Here is a 24,032-nt window from a genome sequence, read left to right on the forward strand (position 1 = left end):
TCCATGTTTAATGATTTGGCGTTTTTCAATCCAAATACAAAAACTCACATGTCCACCGCTCAAATTAATTTTATATTTTCCTATACTAATACACCACTAATCCTTTCGCCGTATAGCGCCTCAATGCCTCGCATGTGGTCGCAAGCGCTATATAAATGCAATTACAATTAATGTTTGCTTTGGTGTATCTAGAACAGAAAAGTGTCTGTGGAAGTACCTATTTGGCACAACAGCACTATGGTGTATTTGCAGAGCATGCTTCTACCAATAATATCTCTCCAAATTGCTGAGGAAGAAAGGGGTGGCATGGTGGTCACCCCAGTTAACGTATAGGCTTCCATTGCTTGTTGTCGCCTTGCGTGAGGTGGAGACAGCTTGCACTGTGTGACTGGCAATGTGAGAGGGCTCAGTATTTCCAGGCTGTAGATCAGTGATTTTGTCTGGGGACGTTCTGTCTTCTCAAACCAGGTGCTGACGTCTCTCAGTTTGCACAGATTATAGTGTTCCAACGTGACAGTCACTGTCCGGCCAGAATGATTCTGCAATTCCTCCTAGGTTGGATACTGGATGTCAGCAGGAACAAGAATACGGCTGGGCATGATCTGTGCGTTTAACAATGACTGGTATGCAGTAGAGGAGAGCTTGGGGAACCATGATGCACCATTTTATTCTGGAAACATAGGCAACTCCTTCTCCAGTTTTCTTGGACATGCACTTCGGAGTGTGGATCTTCTATCCTGGAATGTCATCTCCTAGCCATGCTCCTGTGATCAAGATAATGTGTAGCCGGCGAGAAGGTCAAAGATGCGGTAACTGTTCTTACTGATGACTTGTGCAGCGAGGATCCAAGAATGGAGGTGTCAAGGTTGATCTGGGTGGACTCTGTGGAAAGGTAATGTGGTGGTGTGGTGTCAGGAAAGCGAGGGCAAGTTTAGGAGAGTCTAAAGAAAACAGACTCACATACACTTCTTGTCCGGAGTCAGCATGCTGTGGGGACAAGTAAGAGGAGGCAAAGGGAGAATAACAGTTAGCACTGATGCAGGAGTAGAAAAGTGTTGCGAACGTGGGAGACAAATGGAGTAAGAAGTACCCGAGATACAGGGGAGGACTAGCCAAGGGAAAATGGGAAAGGTGGCTCAGATGCAGGGCGTGAGATGGGGTGGAATAGAGCAGGGTGAAAAAGCTAGGATGTAGGGATGCGTAGGATGACATGGAATAAAGACATAAGTAAGAAGGAGTGGAAGGGAGTGGTTGTTAAGGAGTGGCAGGTGGGCGGCAAAGTCGATGAAGAGTGATGGCAAGAGGGTTGAGGTGGCACAAGAAATAGAGGTGTTGGATAAGGTAGGGTTAAGATGTGTTTTCATAGATGGAACATATCACTGCCCACTTTCCATTGTCTTCTCTTAACACGGGCCAGTACTAAAACTCCACCTGCCAATGCCCACCTTCCGACCGGTCTCTCACGAAGAGTCACCGGTCGCTATCCTAACCATCACAACCTTCCTCCACTAACCAAAGCTAAACTCCACATCCAACAACTACCTTCCATCTGAAACTGTGCAACTTCCACTTGTCTTTGACCACCCGTTCCTCTCTACCCTCCAGGCAGGACTGTTACTATGTACAGGCTACAAAGGGAGGCACCTTTGGTACACCCTGTTATAAAGTATCATATATGAGCCCACTGGTAAGGATTATAGCTACAAGTGTGCAGACAAAGAAGGGTGCATAACCTTGTTTTACCTTCCCTACTGTGTCAAAATACCTCAAGACAGCACTGGTCCTACATATCACTGCTACTTCATCTCACATATCATACGCTCCTACCTGGTATCTAGGGTTCTAAGTGGACAGAAGAGAGCCTCTTTTAGGAGTCAGGTGGGTGGAAAATTACTCATATCAGCATTAATGTGTCAGCCAAGTGGCCAGAGGTTGAAAATGTCTTCCCTGCAGTGGTTGCCCAAAATCGTGCCTTAACGGGCACTCACTTACAGCTTGCAGTTGCCAGGGTAGAAAGGTATTTTTTGACTAGACAAATCTAGGAAACCCCATCGGTGGCAGTAAAACTGACTGGGGCTGGGATCCTTTTCCACTTCAGTGTTCAGGTGTGGGTAGCCAGTCAAAGCGGCAATTCCACTGATAAGAGGGATGTTTTGGGAGATGTGATGAAACGCAGCTCTTCTCCTCTTTTGGTGAGAGAACATCATCAGAAGTAGGAGAAAAGCTATAAGACAGTGCCATGCATGCAACTGACGCTACAGAGTAAGTGGGCAACCAGAATAAAGAGCTGAAGCACAGGATGGAGCATCCAAAAGGGAATGGTGAGTGGGTGGTGGAGCAGAAGATAGGATTGCATATGACTGGTAATCGGCAAGTGACTATGTACCAACTGTTAATTAAAGCTTAGACAGCATGCCTCTACCTTATCATGCTGACTCGTTACTGAACTGCAATACAAATACGCACAGCCACAGTTGAAAGTGGAAGGACCCAACTAGCTGTATTATGACCACGGTTGAGAAACGCTTCTCTATTGGACCTACAAAATGAAGATGAGGCACAGCAAATAGAACAGTCTAAAAGTATGAGTTATTGCCTGGTATGGTGTTAAATAAGGAGAAGGAGCTTCATAGTGAAACCTAGGATTCCAAACAACTGCTAACTCTACGAGTAGATGAATGAGGTCTACGCAACTCTGGAAATGTATTTATCATTACAAGGCTTTTGAGCTCTCTTGCTCATTTGGTTTTGATTTTGAGTGACATATGTTTTGGCCCTTGAGAGACATACACTCTAAGAAATCTGGATTACAAGGTCATGGAATACAAAGAAAGGGAGGGGTGCAACATATGTTAGAACATTGAAAATGATGTGGAGAAAGGAATGCTTGGGAGCACTTAGAATGTTGGGGCAAAAACTCCACAATGATGCAAAGAAGAACAGAGGCTTATGGGGACCAGAGTGAGGACAAAAACATCAAATGAAGGTGGTTAATAGGGTGTGGCTGGATGGTGCAAGGAAAAAAGGATCCAGGAGAGGGCTACGATACTGCCTCCCTTCACACAGTGAAAGAGCGGCTAAGGAAAGTGTGAAGATGAGGTAGGGGATAGAGGTATGACGGAGTCCACCTGACAAGCTCACAAGCTTGCACAGGCAATAGAAAATTACTGTATACATGATGAGGGGTGAAGAGAAGAAAAGAAGTCAGGTGAGTGTCCGCTAATAAGGATAAAGGACTAGGGCAGATACAGCAACGATGGAAGTCGCCATCTATCTGTGAGAATGGCCTAGACATCCCACGCAGTTAAAAACATGAAAAGTAAGGAGAAGCACAAGATGGAGGGAAAGAGGATGTGCCTAAGGATTAGTGGCAGCAAGGCACAGTCGAGAAAGAGGCAACTAATACACTGGTGGAATGCCAGGAGAGCTGGGGTGAAGGCATGTAAGGGATCAGATGAAAGTCAATGGGAGGAACACGCGATGCAACAGGAAAACTGCAGACATCGCTATGGTTCAAGAGACCTAGTGCTGAGGAAGAATGGAAAATGTTGCATTGGGATATGACTGGGAAAAACTGCCTGAGAGGACAGCAGGCTTAAGGATGCGACTGGCAGAACATATTAGGAGACAAGTCACAGAGGGAGTAGTGGTAAGATGAAAGTATAATCTTACCTTACATGGAAATAGCATGCCGAATTAGACCAATATGGAGAGGACGTTTAGAAGAAATGTTGTCAAGGCCATAAAATGACTACACGAAAATTAAAAGGTGAGAAGGGTAGAAAAGATTTACGACAGTCCGCGAGTGCCCACACCATTACACTGGCATTGATACGTTTTGCAAACATTATGTTGAAGAAATTCACAGAAAAGAGTGTCGTTATCCAAATGCTGTGCTGTTGTTATGAAAGAACAGCTCCATTTTAAGGAATGGCGTTTGATAGGTATGCGGAGAAGATCAGGCCTACTTGGCCAAGGAAGAGGATGGGTGGTGCAAAATGAACATCAGGGTCTGGATTCACTGGTTGATGCTATGCACTGTGGTACACCTATAATGATGCAGATTTTACCATCATAAAAAATAGGAAGTAAGCAATAAACAGAACTCCATACAAGTTTTTACCCGGACTGCCCTAGTGAGATGTTCCAATCCTAGGCATCAACAGTCACGTACCACAAGGCGTGGCGCTACCACAGCTGTTGCCTGATCTCAGAAGGGGTTTAAATGTGATAAATACTTTGTTTCATGTGAATTTCCAGCTAGAAAAGTAGTGTCAGTTGCTTAAAATAATTATCAATGGTTTGCAAATCTAACATATATTTCTCACTTTTTCCCACTTCAAATACTTCCCGTAGGGCAGAGAATTATTTTTTGGGGTTTTAGAATGGATTTTAATCCCATCGTCTAGCACCAGGGAGTAAAATACTGACATTACTTCAAGGGTTTACCTGAAGCCCAAAACAGGGACCAGTTGAGGTATGAAAGAGGTGACGGTAGCAGCAAAGGAAAGTGGATAATGGCTTCTACTTTAAGTAATGAGGTGAGAATATGGGAATGACAAGAACATGTCCGGTACTGTGTGGTCAATAAGGGCTAGCACGTCAGGCTCCTGCAAAACAAACTATGAAAGTCGATCAATTAGGTAAGGAAAGCTGGATCAGGGTAGTTGAGGGGCAAACAACAAATGTAGCAGCAATACCATCTTTAGTTTTGCCTAACACAGGCAGTTACCTGGAGATATCTGGCCAGAAACAACACTCTCTATGAAAGAATGCGATGGAGTTCATCTCAGGACCAGAGTACAATGGAAGACTGGAGAGTATGTGGGAGCAGCAGGAATAAAGATAGTCAAGGAAAATGGGTATCCAGGTGGCTAATAGTTCATTAAAGGAATGGGAGCACCAAACATTTTCAGATAGAGTAAGTATATATGGCAGTTTGGATAGTTTGCGCAGGATGTAGGTACAGAAGAATGGCATAACGATGGCGGAGCAAGGAACATCTGCTAGTCCGCTTCAGCAGGTTTTCTCAGTGAAGAGATAACACAACTGGCAGGGAAAGAACTAAAACAGCAGTGGGTAAGGTTTTTTAGTTGATATAGAATATGCGGTAAGCACACATATGACACAAGCTCTGGGCTTGAACTTGCAGAGGAAGGGCTAACTCCAAGTCCAGATGATTCATGAGTAGCTGGAGCATCATCTCATTTTTAACAGTCATAATTGGTGGGGCAGATTCGGAGTCAGGTAGTTGCAAGCTCGGAAATAGATGCCACTAGTAAACTGATGGTAGATTGATGCAGAGATGCCTCATGGTCAGGCACAAGGCAAGCCTAGGAAATGGGAACAATGAGAGACTACAGAGGACAAGAGCCATGAGGGCAACACTGGCACGGTATGATTTAAGGGTTGACTCCATCCTCCTTGGAGGACATAGTCTTTTAAGGGAATCCGGTTGAGGTGACTCTTGGGGTAATGTACAGGCAACATAGGTTGAGAGGTAGTAGGCAAGATAGTGGAAAAGGATCTCAGGTGTGGCTCCAGTCTAGTTGTCTTATGTTCTAAGTTCTTGTATAGCGCACTAATCACCTGTGAGGGTATTTAGGGGCTTAGCAGGTGGGCAGTTAGCTATTGCCCAGAGGTTGTCGAAGAGCCAGGTTTTCAGCTTCTTGAGAAATTCGAGAAACGAAAAGGAGGTTCTGAAGTGGTGAGGGAAGTCGTTCCATGCTTGGGGGAAGAGATAAGAGAAGGCGTGGCCTCCGGCTGTGGCTTTATGGATACATGGTATGCTTGCCAATGAGAGTCCTGCTGAGAACAGGTGCCTGTGGTGGGTGCAGAAGTCTATGCAGCTGTTCATGTATGAAGGGCCGATGTCAAGTAGAGCTTTGAATGTGTGTGAGCAGTTTGAATTTGGTATGGTTGTGGATTAGGATCCACAAACATACCCAACATTGCAATTCTCTGAGGTGTAGGCTAACATGGGTACGGTGAGTGAGATTGAGTATGAGTCTTGCTGCAGTGCTTTGAATACTCTAGAGCCAGTTGAGTAACTTCTTAGAGATTCCTGTATACAGTGTGTAGTCTTAATAGAGTCTACTGGTGATCAAGGCCTAAGTAACTGTTTTGTTTGTGTTCTCAGGAAGCCATTTTAACATCTTTCGTAGCATATTGAGGATGTGAAAGCAGGCAGAGGTCACTGTGTTTACAGGATTGTCATCCAGGATGATTTCCAGATTTTTCATGTTGGTGGTGGGGGTAGGTACGAGGTTAGTTGGCCATCAGACGGAGTCGCAGGTGGATGCTTTCTTTCTGAAGATCCCTACTTCAGTTTTATCCATGCTTATTTTAAGGGCAGTTGTTTTTCACCCATGAGTGTACATCAGTCATACATGTGGGAAAGTTGGTTTTGTGATAGAGGTTTTGTCCGTTAGGGATTAGTATCAGTTGGGTATCATATGCGTAGGAGAGTGTGTTGATGCTGTATGATCTGATGAGGTGCACTAGTGAAGTCATGCAAATGTTGGCTAGCGCTGGGCAGAGGGATGATCCTTGGGATACTCCACAGACAAGATCTTTGGTCTTAGATGTGTATGGGGGCAGGTTGATCTTATATGTTCTTCCTATGAGGAAGGAACAGATCCAGTTGCGGGCAGAATCTTGTATCCCTGTCTTGTGTAGTCTTTTGATCAGGGTAGGGTGGTAGAGTGTGTTAAAGGTGGCATAGAGGTCAAGTAGTATAAGGGCTGCTTTGTCTCCACGGTCAAGGATCATCCTGAGGTCATCGGTTGCTGCGATGAGGGCAGTCTCTGTGCTGTGGTTTGGCAGGAAACCTGATTACGTAGTGTCTTGGAGCTGATGTGAGTTGTGATGGTAAGAGTTATTTATTCATGTCATTTCCATTACTTTGGGCAGGTAGGGTACAAGGGAGATCTTTGGTAGTTTGCTAGTTGAGCAGGGCCTGCAGAGGGTTTCTTTAAGTCCCTGAACATTTTCGTTTTAAGAGGGATCTGTCCGATAGATGGTTAGTGCTTTGCAGCTCAATATCCACAAATAAAGGAGATACAAGATCAACTATGTTTATCAGCAAAGTAACAGTAAGAGGGGCTAAGAAGCACTGATATCTTGAAGAGGTGGGAGCTAAAGAGAGACTTGAGGCGTAGAAGTGAGAAGGTGATCTCACAGGATACAGTTGACCCATAGGCTTGGCTGGTGGATACTGAGCAATATACTAAGTCCACGATATGCAGCTGGGAACCCTGTTTGAGGAAGTGGAGGATCAGAGGTCAGCAGGAGAGGATAGGAGTTGGTGTCAGCTGCGGCCCGCTTCCAATTAATTTATTATGAAGTTGGCAAAGCGAGGACTGTCAGTACGTGGAATTATAAAGAAGTACAAAGGAACTTGGTGATATTGGAGTAGATACACTAAACCTGAAGCAGTATAAACACAGCATTGCTAATTGTACATAGGGGGGTAAGAGACAAGCGAAAAAAAAATTTAAGTTGCCATCCTTAACTAGGAAGGCAAGGAAGTTTTTAGGGAACTTAAGTTTTTACAAATAGAGCAGTAGGGGGCAAACGTAACAAAGAAGAACTGCAAAAATTATGTCCTGGTGTAGGCAAGATGCAGTGCATTTTTCCTATCTCATGACAAGGTGTCAGAAGCGATACATGGTGGTATAAGAGGAGCGATTATTAAAGGTGTGATTAGTGGGCGGGGGAGAATACACACCTTTTGGGGAAGGTTTTCAGCCTGCTAGTTAAATCACCAGGATAGCAAACAGATTATAAACAGTGCGATTTGAAGTACAGTTGGTTAGTGTGTTACATATGACAATGACGATTCAAGACGATCTGGGGACACCTCTTAAAGTTTCCAAGGAAGTAAGAGTCCTTGGAATTAACATAGACTCCAAGCTATCAATGAATGCCCAAGTGCATAAGTTAGCAAGATCAAGATTCATTAATATGAAAACTCTGTGATGCATCTTTCCCTACTTAGGATCGCCTCACAAGGTCCAAGCCGCTATCTCTCTTGTACTGTCTAAACTTGATTACGCCAATGGCCTCTACCACGGATCACCTTTATCAACTATCAAAAGATTACAATGAAGTCAAACCTCTGCTGCCTGCGTACATGTGAAGCCACAAGCCCACATCTCCCCTGCCTTGAGGGCCCTACATTGGTAACCAGTTGCAAGATCCACCTTTGAGCTCTTTTGTATCACCCACAAATCAAAACATGGAATAGGACCACTTTTCATCAGAAAAAAAATCAACAAATATAAACAACAAAAGGAACTCTGCTCCGGAGAGCGGCCCTGCCATATCACATGTAAAAGGCAATAAAATGTGTTTAAAAAAAAAAAAAGAACCTCTGCTCCATGTTGGCGCCCCTCCTCAAAACCCAAGCATGCAAGAAAATACCCATGGACGGTACATCTTTCTCTGTTCAAGCAGCCAAACTATGGAATTCATTACCCTCCTAAAGATAAGATCCACAGATAGCCATCTTATATTCAGAAGATTATCAAAGAGTTGGCTCTTTCCGATATGACCACCATACTCAAAACACAAAAGTACAGCATTTGGCTGTGTATATAAACATGTATAATTTGATTACAGGTATGTATTAACATATGTGCATTTCTTTTTACAAATGTATACACTACTTATGGTTTAAAAATATATAAATATATATATAATACTTATGGCTAATATATATATATATTATTTAATGCTTCACGTATATGTATGTCATTGCATGGTTTACATGGAAGTCATTTGATTATATAATTATTGGTTCCTGTTATTTTATTTATCCGAATGTGTATTTATGATCATAACAGTTTAGTTATAAGTGCTTCACTACTGAAATTTTGAGGAAATATAAAATAAAAAAATATAAATTAAAAAAGAACATAAAATTACCCAGAAAATATTGTTAAAAGTAAATAAATAAAATAGTTTATGGACAGCAACACTTGAAAGCCTGAGTTTCAAATATTTATCCATGCATGTACATGTAGGACTTTATATAATACAATTTTATATCTCTTTACAATTTTCCAAATGCATTTGTATGTACTTATGTATCTATATATGTATTACCTTACTCCCACTGACGATAAAAAAACGATCAACTCTCTCCAATTTGCTACTCTATGTCGCACCCTATGCCTCTTTCAATATATCCTCTACCTCCACTCTCTGATTCATGCCAAACCTCATCTTACTACTGTGATCTCCCAAATAACCTTTTCAGACTATTCCCTCCTCTAGCCTTCCTTTGACAAATCCCAAACCTCATGTTACTACTTTGATCTCCCAAATAACACTATCTAGACTCCTCTTACTCTCCTTTATCCTATTCAATCCAACAAACAGACTTACATTTCCACCGCCCAAATTAACAATTTTTAATGAAATCCATTGAGTTCGAGAGTACTGTGCTACTCGCCGAAAAGCACTTCAACGCCTCGTCAGGGGTAGTAAGCGTCAGGGGTAGTAAGCGCTATATATGCATTTTAAGGAAAGGATGTGGCAGACCGGCTTGGAAAGGCCAGTGAGGCAGATAATTTTTAAACAGAGGCATTACACCCAAAGAAGAGGAGGATCTATTGATTTAGAAGGTGGGTGAAATGTAGACTACAGAATAGACAGATAGCTTGCATAACGAATGGGCTGAGGCCTTTTCACAACTATGACCTATGCGCATTTTGGATTTACCCATAATGCCACGCCCGTGCACCACCTGTACTGTTTCATTAGCAAACCTTTTGATCTCTGGAACGTGCGTCTCTTAGCAACGAGGGGGTAACAACCGCCTTTGACTCAGGCAACGGTTTCTTCTAGATTGTTCTTCTGAACACCTGGCGGTGGCCGTGCTTTATTTCCGTTGACTCTGACCAGACGTTTCTTAATGCGGGATTGGCTGCGTTTGCAAGAGCTACCGACGACTATTAAGCTTTGGTTTTGTGTTTAGGGTAATGGCCCTGTCTCTCATAATGTGATACAATAGTGCCGTTTAGGTGCGCCTGCTAGATACATTTTTCAAAATTGAGCAACATTTCAGCTAGAGACAGAGTTCAAGTTAATTGAGGAACACCGCTTCTCACAAGAAGTCCAATCAGTCGCACATTATTTATTCTGCTACTTTTACTTGACATTACGCAGTATAATGTATATTTCTATTTTTTCTTGGCGGATAATTTACACAGTTCCAGTTATGCGCCTGAGCACAATTGGAAGACGAGAGAAATGCTTTCCATGACACTTTCTTTAAAGCCCCGGGCTGGCCTGGGTGATTGATAGGTGTTTATTTTTGATGGAACACAAAGAGCTCCGTCGTACCATTGTGGTACTTAAGCGGTGCAGCTGCAAATACCACATCCATTTGTCAGCACTGATCCACTTCAGTCCTAACTGACAGACACACAGATGCGCCACCGGGTGCTTTCTGTGGCACAACAGGGCCTCCTAGTGGACAGCGTTTGAATACATGCGATGCATCTCCAGGAAAGATGAGCACGAGTTTCACATTTGTTGTCATAGGAAATAAAAATAATGGCACAAACCAACAATTAATTCAAGCTATTACATGAATCATAAACGTAGCTATTAACAATTTGGTAGTGAGAAAAAGAAAATACACCCTTTTAATATTCCATTATCATGCGTATGGCCCAATGCATAATCAAGGACCTGATGAAATAGGGGCACTTTATTCTCACACCAGTGGAACTCCACTTGGTCCCTTTGCTAGCCCACACCACCTTCTCGGCAGCTGCAGCATCTAGAAAGTCTCAGGACAGGCACCGCCTAGGTGGTTGGCAAGCTCACCACACTGAGTATATACATTAGAAGTAGCCCTTCCAGGTGCACTTGCTGAGCAACATTTGAGTCTAATTACCTTCTTAACAGGTATGGAATTAGCAAATGTGAGCTTTTTTTTTTTTTTTTACAAAAGCTACTGAAGGTTGACTGAGGTTTTTGCCTAATAAATACCATATAGAAAATTCATATTGTCTTCATTTGTCATGTGAGAATATATTTATCTAATCTTAGGGTTTGGGGAGGACGAGATCAAGGTCAAAACCTTAGGACAATTATTTTTATAACAATGGACATAATTTCAATGTAGGCATTTCCATTACACCGTCACAGTGCCATCCTTTAGAGCAAGAAAAGGATGGGATTGAGTGATTTTACATCTCATGAATCGTGATGATGTTTTGGGGAGGATGACAAAGGTTTTTATGGTAGATTAAACCAGTGAAGCCGACTGGCGGCATTTTGCTTGTTCAAGAGTAGTGACATTTTCCAAAAGAAATTTCGTTGAAAAGAATATGTTTGCATGTACCCAAATGTTGGTTTTTCTCAATGAATTCAATACCACAAACACAACAATTATAGGACAGCAGGGTCTCAAAATGGCTTTTGGTTGTCTGTCCTTCACACTGACTGGTTTTGTGTTAAAATTTAAAAATTACAAAATATTCTTGACTATTTGAACTAAGGCATCTCTTAGTTATGTTGTTTGGAGTGAAAGGTGAAAGTTTGATATTGAATTCTGCCTTTTTCTAGCAAAGGTATTTTAACAAGAAATCTCTTCCCATTTCGACGTTCACGTCACTGCCCAATTTTGTTTATTTCAATTTTTTTAATAGCTTATTGCCCCACTTTACTTCTACTGTATGTCTAAGGCTTCATCCTCCTGCCATTCCCCTTTATGCCAATTACATTTGGTAGGATAGGCCTTTTTAGCAAAGAAAGAAGAAAGAATGATTACCTATATCAATCAACATTTTCTCTTCCGAAGTTTTAGAAGTTAATGTTCTCTAGTCAAAACCAAAGGTGGATGATCGACGGAGTGTTGAAAATTGCAAGCATTCACCCCCAGTCAACAGATCTTGGTTTAATCCATCATCATTCTTTAGCTCACTCCGCCACCCCAGTTCAGACATGGCCATATGCAAATCAGTCTGACCCTGTGCCTCATGGGAACAGTCCAGCCCGAACTGCCAAGCCATGTCTTCCCTGGACCAGAAACAAGCCTCCTGGGCCCGGTTTCTGGCTAATCAGCCGTCATCAGCCAGGCTAGCTTGAATCCAGTGGCAAAGTGAGCAAGGGACCCACGTCTGGGCATACCCTGCCAATTTAGGGCGAACAAAGCAAAACCAAAGGGGATGATGGACGGAGTGTTGAACAATGCAAGCACTCACCCCCACGTGGGTCCCTTGCTCACTCTGCCACTGGATTCAAGATAGCCTGGCTGATGAGGGTTATGAACCCGAAACCGTTAAGGCGCTAAAATGTAAATAAACCTTCATGGTTTATATTTTGAACCTTGTCTCGTGTGTTTTTTTTAGTGTGGATTTTCTAATGTGAATTTTCAGGGTGTAAATGAGTTTGTGTTCTGGAGTCTCAACTTTAAAGGCCCATAAAAAGCCTGATCCATCAATCAGCCCTTTTAATGCTCAAAGAATGTGGTGAATAATCGTTGCTTTTCTGTCCGGGTGTGTGCACCCTAACAACCTTGACGGAAAACACAAGCTGGGGTAGGAGTGCCAGGGGCAGGGGAGAGCTAGGAGCGGTCAGAAAAGATCAGATTACTGCCATGACTTGTACCTTTAAGCAGAAGAGGGTGATTCACAAGGCAAAGCTCTTAAGTTGTTCTCAGGGAGAGGCTGCCATGGTCATTTCACAGGTCCTGGGCGAGGAAGAGGGGCAAAGTGTTTTTCTACAGCGCCTAGCCTGGTGTTGGTAGTAACAGGAACTACACAGAGGAACACAGAGGAAGTGTTGGTGGCTCCAGTGTCTGGGGAGAAGCCAAGATGGTGCAGGGCAGAGCTCTGTGCGCTCAGCGCCCCATGTGGAACAGGCTCGCTTCAGGAGATGTGATGAGGCAGGAAACAGTGCAGCGCTGAGAGGATGCTCGGAAGGACCTGCTGGCCGAGTTGGAGCAGTCAGGGCCCGACTGAACAAGTGTCATTGTATCCCCAAAGGAGAAAGCTGCAAGGGAGCTGTGGGGTGACCAAAAGAGACAAGGAGGCATCTAGGGCTTGTGGCCCCAATAAAGGTCAGGCGGATGGTGCACCAACAGAGTTGGGCTGAACATCTTACCAGGGAGAGGGGAACAAGATGGTGCTGCTGATGCAGCGGACCAAGAGTAGGCCCCCAATGGCGTAGCTAGGCATCCCTGAGAGCTCAAATGGCTCCTGGAATTACCAATCCTCCACATCTCGCAAAGGGCCTGCTGACAGCTCAGAGGGATGTTATAGAATGCATGCTGCATCAATGAATGATCCCATGTGGTGAGTTATGTCACTAAGCCCTACGAAGCAATGATTGTCCTTGGATGAGTTCATAAGTAAGCCTGGGAAAAATTCTAATGGCACTGGAGTAATTGGCCTCATTTTGGTCATTTCAAGTAGCAAAATATTTGAAAAATGACTGAAATTATGCCATTACGTGAGCTTGCGTAATTTCGGGGAGACATTTTTAACCCAAGATGTACTGTTTGGGTAATTTTTTAACATACAAAGCATTTCAGGTGGATTTTATTACTTGAACTGACTATAATTTTTTGGGGTGAAACTTGAAATCTCAAAACAAACAATAGTGTTTTTAACAGAAGCAGCAGTTCCTTTAACATGGGCGGTCAAGAAACATTTCAGGCAGATTTGTTGCCTGAGCGTACTGCTCCGTTAATTCTGGAGTGCAAATCTACAAATCCAAATGGGTGTCAGTGTTTTGAATGCGAGCAACCGGAAATCAACTTGAAATTAAATTTTCGAGTTGAATGTTTACCCAAAAGGATCACTTGGGCACGTTTTTGAGTGCAAGATGCATTTTGCATAATTATGTGCAATTTCACACAATTTTATGGTAATATTGCATAATACATAATCCCGCAGTGTGCGCCTATTCTTAAAAAACAGACACCTGACCTGGGAATGGGGCCACGAGGCAACCATAGATCAAAAAGAGTCTTTGGGAACCATCACTAACTGTTGCATCAGTGACCTGAAAATACAAGCAGTGGTTCAAAAAGCCCGCCTTCAGTGTTGGTACATGCCTTGTCACTCTAAGGAGCAGCAGCCAACCCTAATCTCTGAATTCTTCTGTATGCCAACAGAGGGAGAAGACTCTTCCCAGAACAACCCTATTGGCAGCGGTTGAAAGGCTCTACGCAACACAGACCAAAGATTTGAACAAGCTGAGGAAAAGTGTTCTTCTGATCGGCATCATTTGTACCGGGACTCCATTGTTTTTTTCATTGCCATCTCGTGTCAAACACTTCCACACGACCCACCTGCTCGTTTCTGCTGATGCCTGAGGAAAATCTAACTAACACGACAACAGCCATCTTGCAGCCTGCATTTCTGCCCAGGAACTGTCGCACACCCAACCCCCTGTTCTTTGCAGTTCAACTGAAAGCCACGAGACACTCACACCCTGAGTAAATGATTTGTTTTCCATCTCCTTGACACCGTGATCAGGTTATCTGGACAATGGTCTGACTGCTGGGCCTTGATCAGGGTGATTAAACAATGACTTGAAAGACCGGGCTTTGATCAAGATGTTTGAACAATGACCTGAAAGACTGAGCCTTGATCAAGCCGAGTGAAAAATGATTTGTGTACCAAGCCTTGACCAGGTCACCATCTACAAACGTTGTCTGGATCTGATTATCAACTGCAAACACTGCCCTGATTGCACAATGAACTAACAGCCAAAAGACTGGAATGAAAAAGTATAAAAGGCTTGTAAGCTGCGGAGTAAATCAGCAGCCTCCTTATCTTGTCTCTGACTAGCTTGGGACTCTGTTCCATGGCCCGGGCTATTGAATAAATCTGTGTTCCTCCTGCAAACGCAGGCTCCTGTGTCTGCTTTTACTAAGTATGGACGGTATGGAAGACTTCGGCAGTTCCCCCGCCGCCGAGACCCAGTATGTGGGTAATTCCGGTTCTTCAAAGCCAAACAGAATATTAGGGGCATAACAGGCTCTGAACAACTGGCCAAAACCACTGTTTGTCACGTAGAATCCCAAACCAAATAGTTTATAACAAAATGTAAACACATAAAGAAAAGGTCATGATGTGAAATCATTTGCAATATAAATCTGAAAGAGGCAACCCTGGGAAATAACATGATGGACTGCATCCTGGAACTGTTCAGAGGCATATTAACCTCATGGCTGCTGGAGCGATTCCCCTGCAGTGCTGGGCCGTAATAAAAACGGGTGTGGTCATGACGAGCTCATCTCGTCATGAGCACCTGAGAGGTATAGGCCATGACGAGCTGAGCTCGTCATGAGCACCGAAGGGGTTAAAGGCTGATGCTGACTCCCCCATGGAAACTGAGCTTGTCCACAGAGTGGAAAGGCTACAAAACGCAGGCAAGGACATACCTAGACAGAGGGAATGAGTGAAGGGTGGCTAGCACGGCAGAGCCATTACCTGACGAGTGAGACCACAGGTCTGCCTCTGGGGTACAGTTTCAGCCGCTTACTTCAGGTGTTAAGAGTATGGCCGAGGCCCATTAGCATCCTTTTCTAAGTATGCAGAACTGCTGTATGACAGGACGGAGCATGGGGGGAGGGGGTGGTGTTTCAACTGTATGTTGTTCTGATTGGAATAAATGTGGAGGTGTAGAGTACACTATTATGGCTAACTGTTGCTGGACCAATGATGCTGACTATGATACCAGTTAAGGTGGGGTGATGTTGTGAGCTACGAGGATGCATAATACGCCTGGGGACTGAGCAGTTCTATGACGGATGGTATTTACAATGTCATGTAACACATGCTCATTATCGGTTTATATGGTATGTTCAGAAATACGAATAAAATATGGTTAATAAAAAGATAGACATCAAGATGTGGAGGTGAAACTCTCCAACTTTCCTCTAAAGGAGAAGATCATGACTGCTGCATGCAAATTGAAAAACATAGACTTCAGCTAAATCGAAGTTGCTCTCTATCAAGACTCATCAGCAGCGACCATGCAGAGGAAAAAGGAATACAAGTAGGTGAACCAGGAACTCTCAAGAACACAAACTCAATACAGATGAGTCATGCCAGAGGGTATTTAATGCACATGTCGAAACTCAGAAAAATAGAAAAGTCTTGAAGGGACTCTTAGGCTTGAGAAGAACCAACGATGAGGAACCAGAAAATAATTTTACGAGCTGGGTAAGACAGAATGCATCAATGAAATGTTGAGACCCGCAAAATGAGAGCAGACATAGGAAGAGGCATGCAGTAAATAGGAATATGAAATACGGTGTGTGCAAGGCTTTGAAAATCCATAAATCAGGATCTTCCTATGGAAAACTTTAAGCTGACACAAAACCCTCCCTTAAAGTAAAGATACGGAGGGATGCACGACATAAGACCACGCTGAGAGGTCTTTACTCAACGTACTTGATGCTTCTGTGGTAGTAATTATTATAGCAAGGGCATGGAGCATAAACATGAAAAAGAAAGAAAAACATATTTCCATCACAAGTTAGGGTGACCAGAGAAATATTAGGGCACAACAGTTCAGCGGGATTAACCCATTGAGGTCATCAGGGCTTCAACTTCTTTAAGCTGCCAAGACTGGAAAGTGGAAGGCTCTAGGATAATCTAGAGTATCCCTGTATAATAAGAGTCCACATGTTGATGTAAAATGGAAATGCGTTCAGAGGTCTGCGTGTAGAAGTGTGTGCTGTAGGAATTGTATCCTATAATTGTGTCCTGGATACCCACATCTCACGCTATGGCATTCCTTCTAGAATAAAAGAAGTCTTATTTGATGGATTGAAGACACTTTGTTTATTTCAAGTGGTGTGCTTGCATTAGTTTTGAAGACACATTTCTACACTACACATTTACACTCCACTCCTGTTGGCACTGAAGTAGTACCCAAGCATCAAGAAGACAAAGAGGTCTTTCCACTTAGAATAGAGGGTAGGAGCTTATCAGGCCTATGTAAATCTTTCAAAGCGTTAACGTTATGTTAACAGTTAGTAGGGAATATTGGTTAGGGCGCCTCACATACCACAGTGAAACCAAGACTAAAAGTAAAACTCTGCAAACAAGTTACACGCAACATTCAAGCTAGTTACCCTGAATGTTAGGGGCCTCAATCCCCCAATAAGAGATGCATGGTATACACAGAGTTACCTTAGGCAACAACAAGCAAGTATCATATTCATACAATAAACTCACTTGCTGAGAAAAGGACCAATTCAGAATGTTAAATAAAGCGAGTCCAAATCTGGGTATCATGGAAATCAAGAACAGCAAGAGTGGACGTCTTATGCAAGTAAGACCTCGACATACAGGCATTCAACACCATTTGGGGTGCAGAGGGGAGGTACATCTGTGATGGGGTGGTAATATAAGGATGAAATATACTTTACTCAACATGTACGCTCCGAACATCCAACAAGAAATGTTTATAGAAAAAGCTGTGAGAGTCTGAGTGGGAACAGTGGAAGGCCACATTATATCGGGAGTGGATTTTACTCTAGTGTGGGACCCTACAGTTGATAGACCAGCACATCACTCTTAGTCAATAAAGTCCACGACTAAACAAACAAAAACTCAGTTTGAGGTGATGGGGCTAGTTGCTAGCTGGATATTTCTTCATCTGGGGTAAAATGACTAATCCCTTTTCTCCCACGTTCATGCATTTTATACAAGAACTAGCAGCCCGTCCAGACGTTGTCCCGGGATAAAATAGAATGTCTGCAATGCTTCAATTTGCAAGGCAATTTATTTTTAAAACTTACTCTGAATCGCCCCATCACCCGGCTCAGGCCCGCGTTTTTTTAAAAACTTACTCTGAATCGCCCCATCACCCGGCTCAGGCCTGCCTTTTTTAAAAAACTTACTCTGAATCGCCCCATCACCCGGCTCAGGCCCCGGGACTCAGAATCGCATCATCACCTGGCTCAGCCCCCGCAGAAGAATGCGTCCACTGTGAAGCCGCTCCAGCCGACGGCCCTTAGACGCCCCACATCGCGTCAACGTGCAACGCCCACAACAATGGTAAATGCAACGCCCACTTGTATTAGGACGATGCCCACTCGTATTGGGACGGCTTGGCTCCATCCGACGGAAATGACACGCCCCACATCGCGTCAGCGGCCAACGCCCACAACAATGGTAAATGCAACGCCCCCTCTTAGTCCCAGCAGGCTGCGCCCATCGCTCTATGCACACGCCGATGCACACACCCAAATGGTAAATGCAACTCCCCCTCGTATCGGGACGGCAGTCCCAGCATGCCGCGTCCATCGCTCTATGCACACGCCCATGGCTTTCCAGCAGAACACTCACGCCCACAACGGACTACTTTTCCCCTAACGTTCTTTCCCCCTTATAATGTATATGGTGGCCAGCTGTATAGCTTATGTCCATCTGCTGCAACTGTCCTTTCCAACGCTGTATTGGGTGTTGTGATTGGTGCTGTGGTTCCTGAGATTACCCGCCTCAAAGGTTTGGGCTCTCTCTTTATTATATTAGTATAGATAGACCTTTTTTTATCTTTAAAGTCTTACTTGGCAGAATTCAAGGTGCACAAATGGAGAAACAATCTCTGTTCACACACAAGTAGAAAAGGAACTGGAGGAGGGCCCTGCCTTTAAATCACGGGGAAAATGGAAATAGCAACCACAGATAGCGAGAGACCTTGCAAACAAGGCCACGCTGGTATAAGGGATTAGTGACTGCTTTGCAGAGAATAATCCAAAAGATAGTTCACTGCAAACCGACAGGGGTGCATTTAAAGCAACATTCATGATGGCAAAAATGCACAAAGAGGTACGATTACTAGAAAATAACCTCCTGCAGTAATTAGAAAAGTTTCAACGAGAGCACAAACAACGCCCAAACAGAACTAAAGGGAGGGAAATTACTCAATTACAGGTATAACTACGGGTCTAGCAAACCAGCAACGCAGAGAAAAGTCTTCCACACATTAAGCAAATGTTTTATGAAAAGGCCAAGAAATCCTGTGAGTAGCTTGAGAGTTCAGAGAATGAAAAGACAAATATCACTGCTCAAAACTCCAGAGATAAGGGAGAAAAGTGGAAAAGGAACCCCTTTTTCAGAATTTCTACCTGGAGCTATAAACAGAGGAGCAATAAACAGCAAAGCAAGAACATAGGGAGGACATTGAGTATTTCCTTGGAACACTGCCTCTAACCCCTGGACTGGATGAAGAAGATGGGCTATCATAAGGTAAGAGATCAAGCAGGCTATTAAATCTGTGCACCAGAATAAAGGTTACCAAAACTCCATTACTGATGTGGGAAAATACTGGGCAGCTTGTCAACCGCACTGGATCCATGTACCCACATCCACGAAAACCCAGCTATATCCCTGGGCATGGACACCAAGCTGTTCATCAAATGAAAAGAAGGTGAATCCTTGATGATTAGGGACTGATGAATTCCTTCTCTGAATGTAGAGAAGGTTTCAATTATCAGAAATGGACAGAACACAATACACACAAATTAGAACTGGTCCATGTATCAGAAAATTTGTGATGCCACAATCATACCATTACTCCTTTTGCGAAGGTTTTGGTGGGGCTCGATTGCAAAATTGATAACATGATAAAGGAAGGCAAGATAGTGAAGTGATGAAAATACCAAGACCAATGGCGGTCAGAGGTAACGAGGCATTAGTAAAACAGCCTGGGAGAGAATATGGAGTAAGATACATAAAAACATTAGGATTGTTCAACACAGAAAAGCAGATAATAAACTACTGACAAACCAAACTTGAATACATGAAATCATATATATCTCAAAATATCAGACATGTATGGCATTTGGTGCGGAGAGGGGTACTTTCATACACATATGGTGGAACTAGGAGGCTATTAGGACCCCCTGGAAGGAGGTGCCCACTCATATAGACGCAGTCACAGGGGCCAGCGTTACTAGCGATCCCGCTGTTCTCCTATTATACCTACAAGTTGGTCACAAGAAATGGGAAGGGACGGCAAGTAGGACTCTCAGACACCACTTGTTGGGAATGGCTAAGCAGCTGATTACTCTGTTCTGGAAATAACAGGAGCCACCATCAGCAATACTATGGTTGCATCACCTGTGGCCTACAATAGCATTAGAGAAACTGACACACGACATTCAACGCTTCAATAAGTAATTTATTGAAATCTGGTCCCCAGCAATTCAGTACCAGATACGGCCACCTTGTACGCACTTGGCCTAGCCATAGTTCTTTGCAATGGGTTTATATGATATTGACTGGACTTCTTCACGTGGCGCTTAGCATAAAATTAAGTGAAGATAGAAGCGAAGTCCCCAAAGTTGCTTCTTTCTTGGTGGAGGAGCCCATGAATGGGAGTGAGGGGGAAACGGGGGAATTAGAGGTAGGAAGTCGAGTTATACTTCATGTTTTAAGGTAAATATTTCGGTTTTTTGTCCCGATTTCTGTCCTCAAGGTACCAGCTGAAGCAAGCAGATTGGTTTTACAAAAAGAGACTTCTGAGAATAGAGTGGACAGATGCGTTAAGGGTATTTCTTTAGATATTAGTAGTCATGATATGTCTATCTTCATATAATGCTAAATAATGTGGGGGGTACCACCTCTCTATTTATCTCTATGTATACTGCAAAGATATAGGAAACTGTATAAAATTTGTTATATGGTGGAGATTAGTAATACTGTAGGAGATATGTGGGTAAGAGGGCAAGCAAATAACAAATGTTGTATTGTACAACAATCATTCTGCATAACACTTGGAAACATACATAAACTTTGGCAACTACGAAGGCTCAACTGGACATTCATAAACGTATGCATTTTTAATGTTTTTTCTCAAGCAGCAGGTGGACATTTTAAGTTGGATGGGGACAAGCGCTTGAGCCCACCGGCAGAGGAGTGCTCATCTAATCTAGAGATCAACACCGGCTAGCGAGGGGAATCAATTTTTGAAAGTGCTTCTCTCAAGGTACAATACTGCAATGCCAGCTGCAATGTCAAAGTGGCTAACAGCACTTTTTAATACATGTCACAAAGAAACCCCTAAAGCAAGGAATATGTTTAAGATACAAAAGTCAATGACCCTGGCACAATGGGACTTTTTTCTCTACGCAGCATGGCCACTGATCATTTTTAGATCTAGCCTCCAATAAAGCGAAAGCTATCGGATTGTTAACGACCTATTGTGAATATACAGTGAGTTTACAGCTTGCCCACTTCTAAGCATTGATTGGCTATATTCTCACTCTTATTTGCTTGGTTCCTATTCGATGGCCTGCCCTAGATTTGTTGAGTTTGTTCCTACCCTGGAGCAGAGCCTCTTTTTTATCCTTTTGATCGGCTTACTTGCATCCTCCCACTGCTCACATTTAGGGAACTACTTTTTTATTTAATTCAACACTGTGTGTGTGCATGTGCTTTCTAGCTCTCTCCTGCATTTGCTGCTTTCCACCCCGAAAATACCTCCTCCCCTTGTGCTGTTCATCAGCACAACATTGTCTGTAAAAGCACAGCAACAAGGATAATTTTGCTGGGTATGTCTGAAGTGCAGGCTTTCACATTTGTTTTCGAGTTAGCTCCTGCATTCCACATATTGCATAAAAGCACACAAAGGCTTTTATGGCACTAAGGGAAGGGTCATCTGATGCGTTCACTCAACTAGTGTCTAAGACAGTAGGTGTACTTAGCATGACACTTCTGGAAGACCTCAACTCTTCTCCCTGGCCTACTACACAAGACTGAATGGCTGACTCTTGCAGAATGTAAATTAGGCCATGGCAAGCATCTCCCTTTACATTCGGAAACTTCCTTATTTTTTTTTATTTGGTTCAGAGTTTACGAAGTGAAAAGTATTTGAAAAATAAACTATGCTTTTTATATAGATTGAAAACATTGAATTTAATGTTCAGTTGTGAGATACCTTCCGCTATTGGTTTGCTCTTCCTCCAATATTTAGATTTTTCTTTTCTCTTTTTTAAACAATACTTAGCAGACAAACATTGGCAAAGCCAACAACTTGACGCTTGCATTATAAAGGCCAGACCCATTGTCTTTCTCCATACTTATTCTTTTGGAGGATCGGCTGCGAGGTCAGGGTTCCAAAAGCGGATCCAGCTCAGGCCCTGCTATCACACGCTAATCTAGTGGTTCCAAAGTCTCAGGGTAGCTGCAGATTAGGCGCAGAAGGAGTGACGCTGATTTCGGACGAGGCTCCCAATCTTTCAAACCCCAAACAAATCCCTTAGTTTGAGCCTATAGCATCCCGTGTGATAGAGTATGTGAACAATACAAATCTTTGCAGGACACTTCTGTTGCACTGAGTTTAAAACCTAACCCCCAGATGCATCAAGCATCCATTTTGCGATTCCTTATTAGCGAAAAATAAGGATTCGCTAATAAGGAATAGCAAAATGCTATGCATGAAGAAATCGCTAAAAAAATTGCGATTTCTTAATATTCCTTAATTGAGACTCACAAATTGAGAGTCGCAATTAAGGAATACCTCCCCATTCATTCCTATGGGCCTAGAGGCCCATAGGAATGAATGGGAAGACATTCTCAATTTGCGACTAGCAATTAGCGAATCGCAAATTGAGAATGCAATTTCAAGGGTGCAGGGGTGTCCAAAGGACACCCTGTTGCACCCCTGAAATTAATCTGTGCACATATGTTGTGCACACACATGCCCTAAGGGCATGTGTGTGCGCAATACGAAACTTTGAAAAATGCACAAAAGTGCATTTTTCAAAGTTTTTGCAAATTACCATGGAGTTCAACTTCATGGTAATTTGATCCCCCTATTAGCGAAATCGCTAACTTTTTTACTTTGTTGCATTGCATTTAAGGAATCTCAATTTGGGATTCCTTAAATGCAATCGCAATTTAAGGAATCTCAATTTAGAGATTCCTTAAATTGCGATTTTTGCATTTGGGATGATGCATCCCAAATGCAAAAATACTGGTCGCAAAGGGGCAGATTCTGAGAATCTGCCCCTTTGCGACCAGATTTTCCTTTTATGCATCTGGGCCTTAGTTTCCAAATTCATATATTTTTTATATTACATTACTAGAGCAATCACTCAACAGAACATCAAAGCATGCATCACTCGATTAACATCCATGAAGAAATCTTACCAAGAAATGATGAATACAGGGTAAGAGGACAACATCAGTAAGTGTGAAATACAGCCCTTCTGCAAACACATGTTCCAGTGGCGGGAGGTCAGAACATTTTGCTTTTCTGATGTGGGAAGGCTCCCTGCTGGACTCCAGGGGTGCTTCCTGGTTTGTTAGTTTTGAGAGGGCAGCACTCAGCTCTAGGCTGGCACCAAAGAGGTCCTGGTTGTCACCTTGTTCTTCGCCTTTCGATCCCACACTTTGTGCCCCGGTATTCCCACTCCTCTCCTGCTGCTTAAGCTTCTGGCGACGTATTTTGTCATTGTTGTGCACGCGGACAGGTTCTCCTAGTTTCTTCTCGAGCATCAATATTTCCAGGGGAATGGCGGATTCTTCCTTGAGAAAGTGCTCCACTGCCTTTGGGATGCTGATCTCACAAAGTCTTGTCCACTGGCTGACCTGGCAGACAAACAAGAGAGCATGAATAAATCAGGGATCACAGCTGAAACAAAGAGCTAACAAGGTTCTCAAAGCAGAGGCTAGATTTCCACCTAGTCAGTGTTTCATCGACAGAGCTTGTCTTTTCATATCTTGGCAAATGTGAAAAATCAGCAAACGCCAGACTTTGATCCCTCATTAAATATAAGCTTAAAACAGCAGCAAATCCAAAAATAAATTACTTTCAAATATCTAGATTGTTTCTAAATCAAACGGAGGCAGATTGTGTTCTATTGTAAAAAAAAAAAAAAAAACAGACTTGTTCTTATTTAAGTATCAACTCCTGGCTCTAAGAGAATCTCCCAAAAATACATTAACACATTGCTGGCATTTTTCTCTAATGAAAGTGGCAACTTTAAAATGCAGACAGAGACCACAGTGCAGTCCCAGTAGCACACAACGCTCTTAGAA

General features: G+C 43.1%; 1 protein-coding gene across 2 annotated transcripts in view; it reads right to left on the reverse strand.

Annotated features, from left to right (window-relative positions):
- The window catches only part of GSTCD (glutathione S-transferase C-terminal domain containing), a 943,165-nt gene that overhangs the window by 716,364 nt on the left and 202,769 nt on the right, over positions 1-24,032 (reverse strand). For both annotated transcript variants that reach the window (XM_078676616.1, XM_078676615.1), the window contains exon 3: positions 23,142-23,582. In XM_078676616.1, coding sequence (XP_078532742.1) covers positions 23,142-23,582 — 441 coding nt within the window. The remainder of the gene's footprint in view (positions 1-23,141; positions 23,583-24,032) is intronic.

Source organism: Lissotriton helveticus, chromosome 2_1, assembly GCF_964261635.1.
Source record: "Lissotriton helveticus chromosome 2_1, aLisHel1.1, whole genome shotgun sequence".
NCBI classification, from domain to species: domain Eukaryota; kingdom Metazoa; phylum Chordata; class Amphibia; order Caudata; family Salamandridae; genus Lissotriton; species Lissotriton helveticus.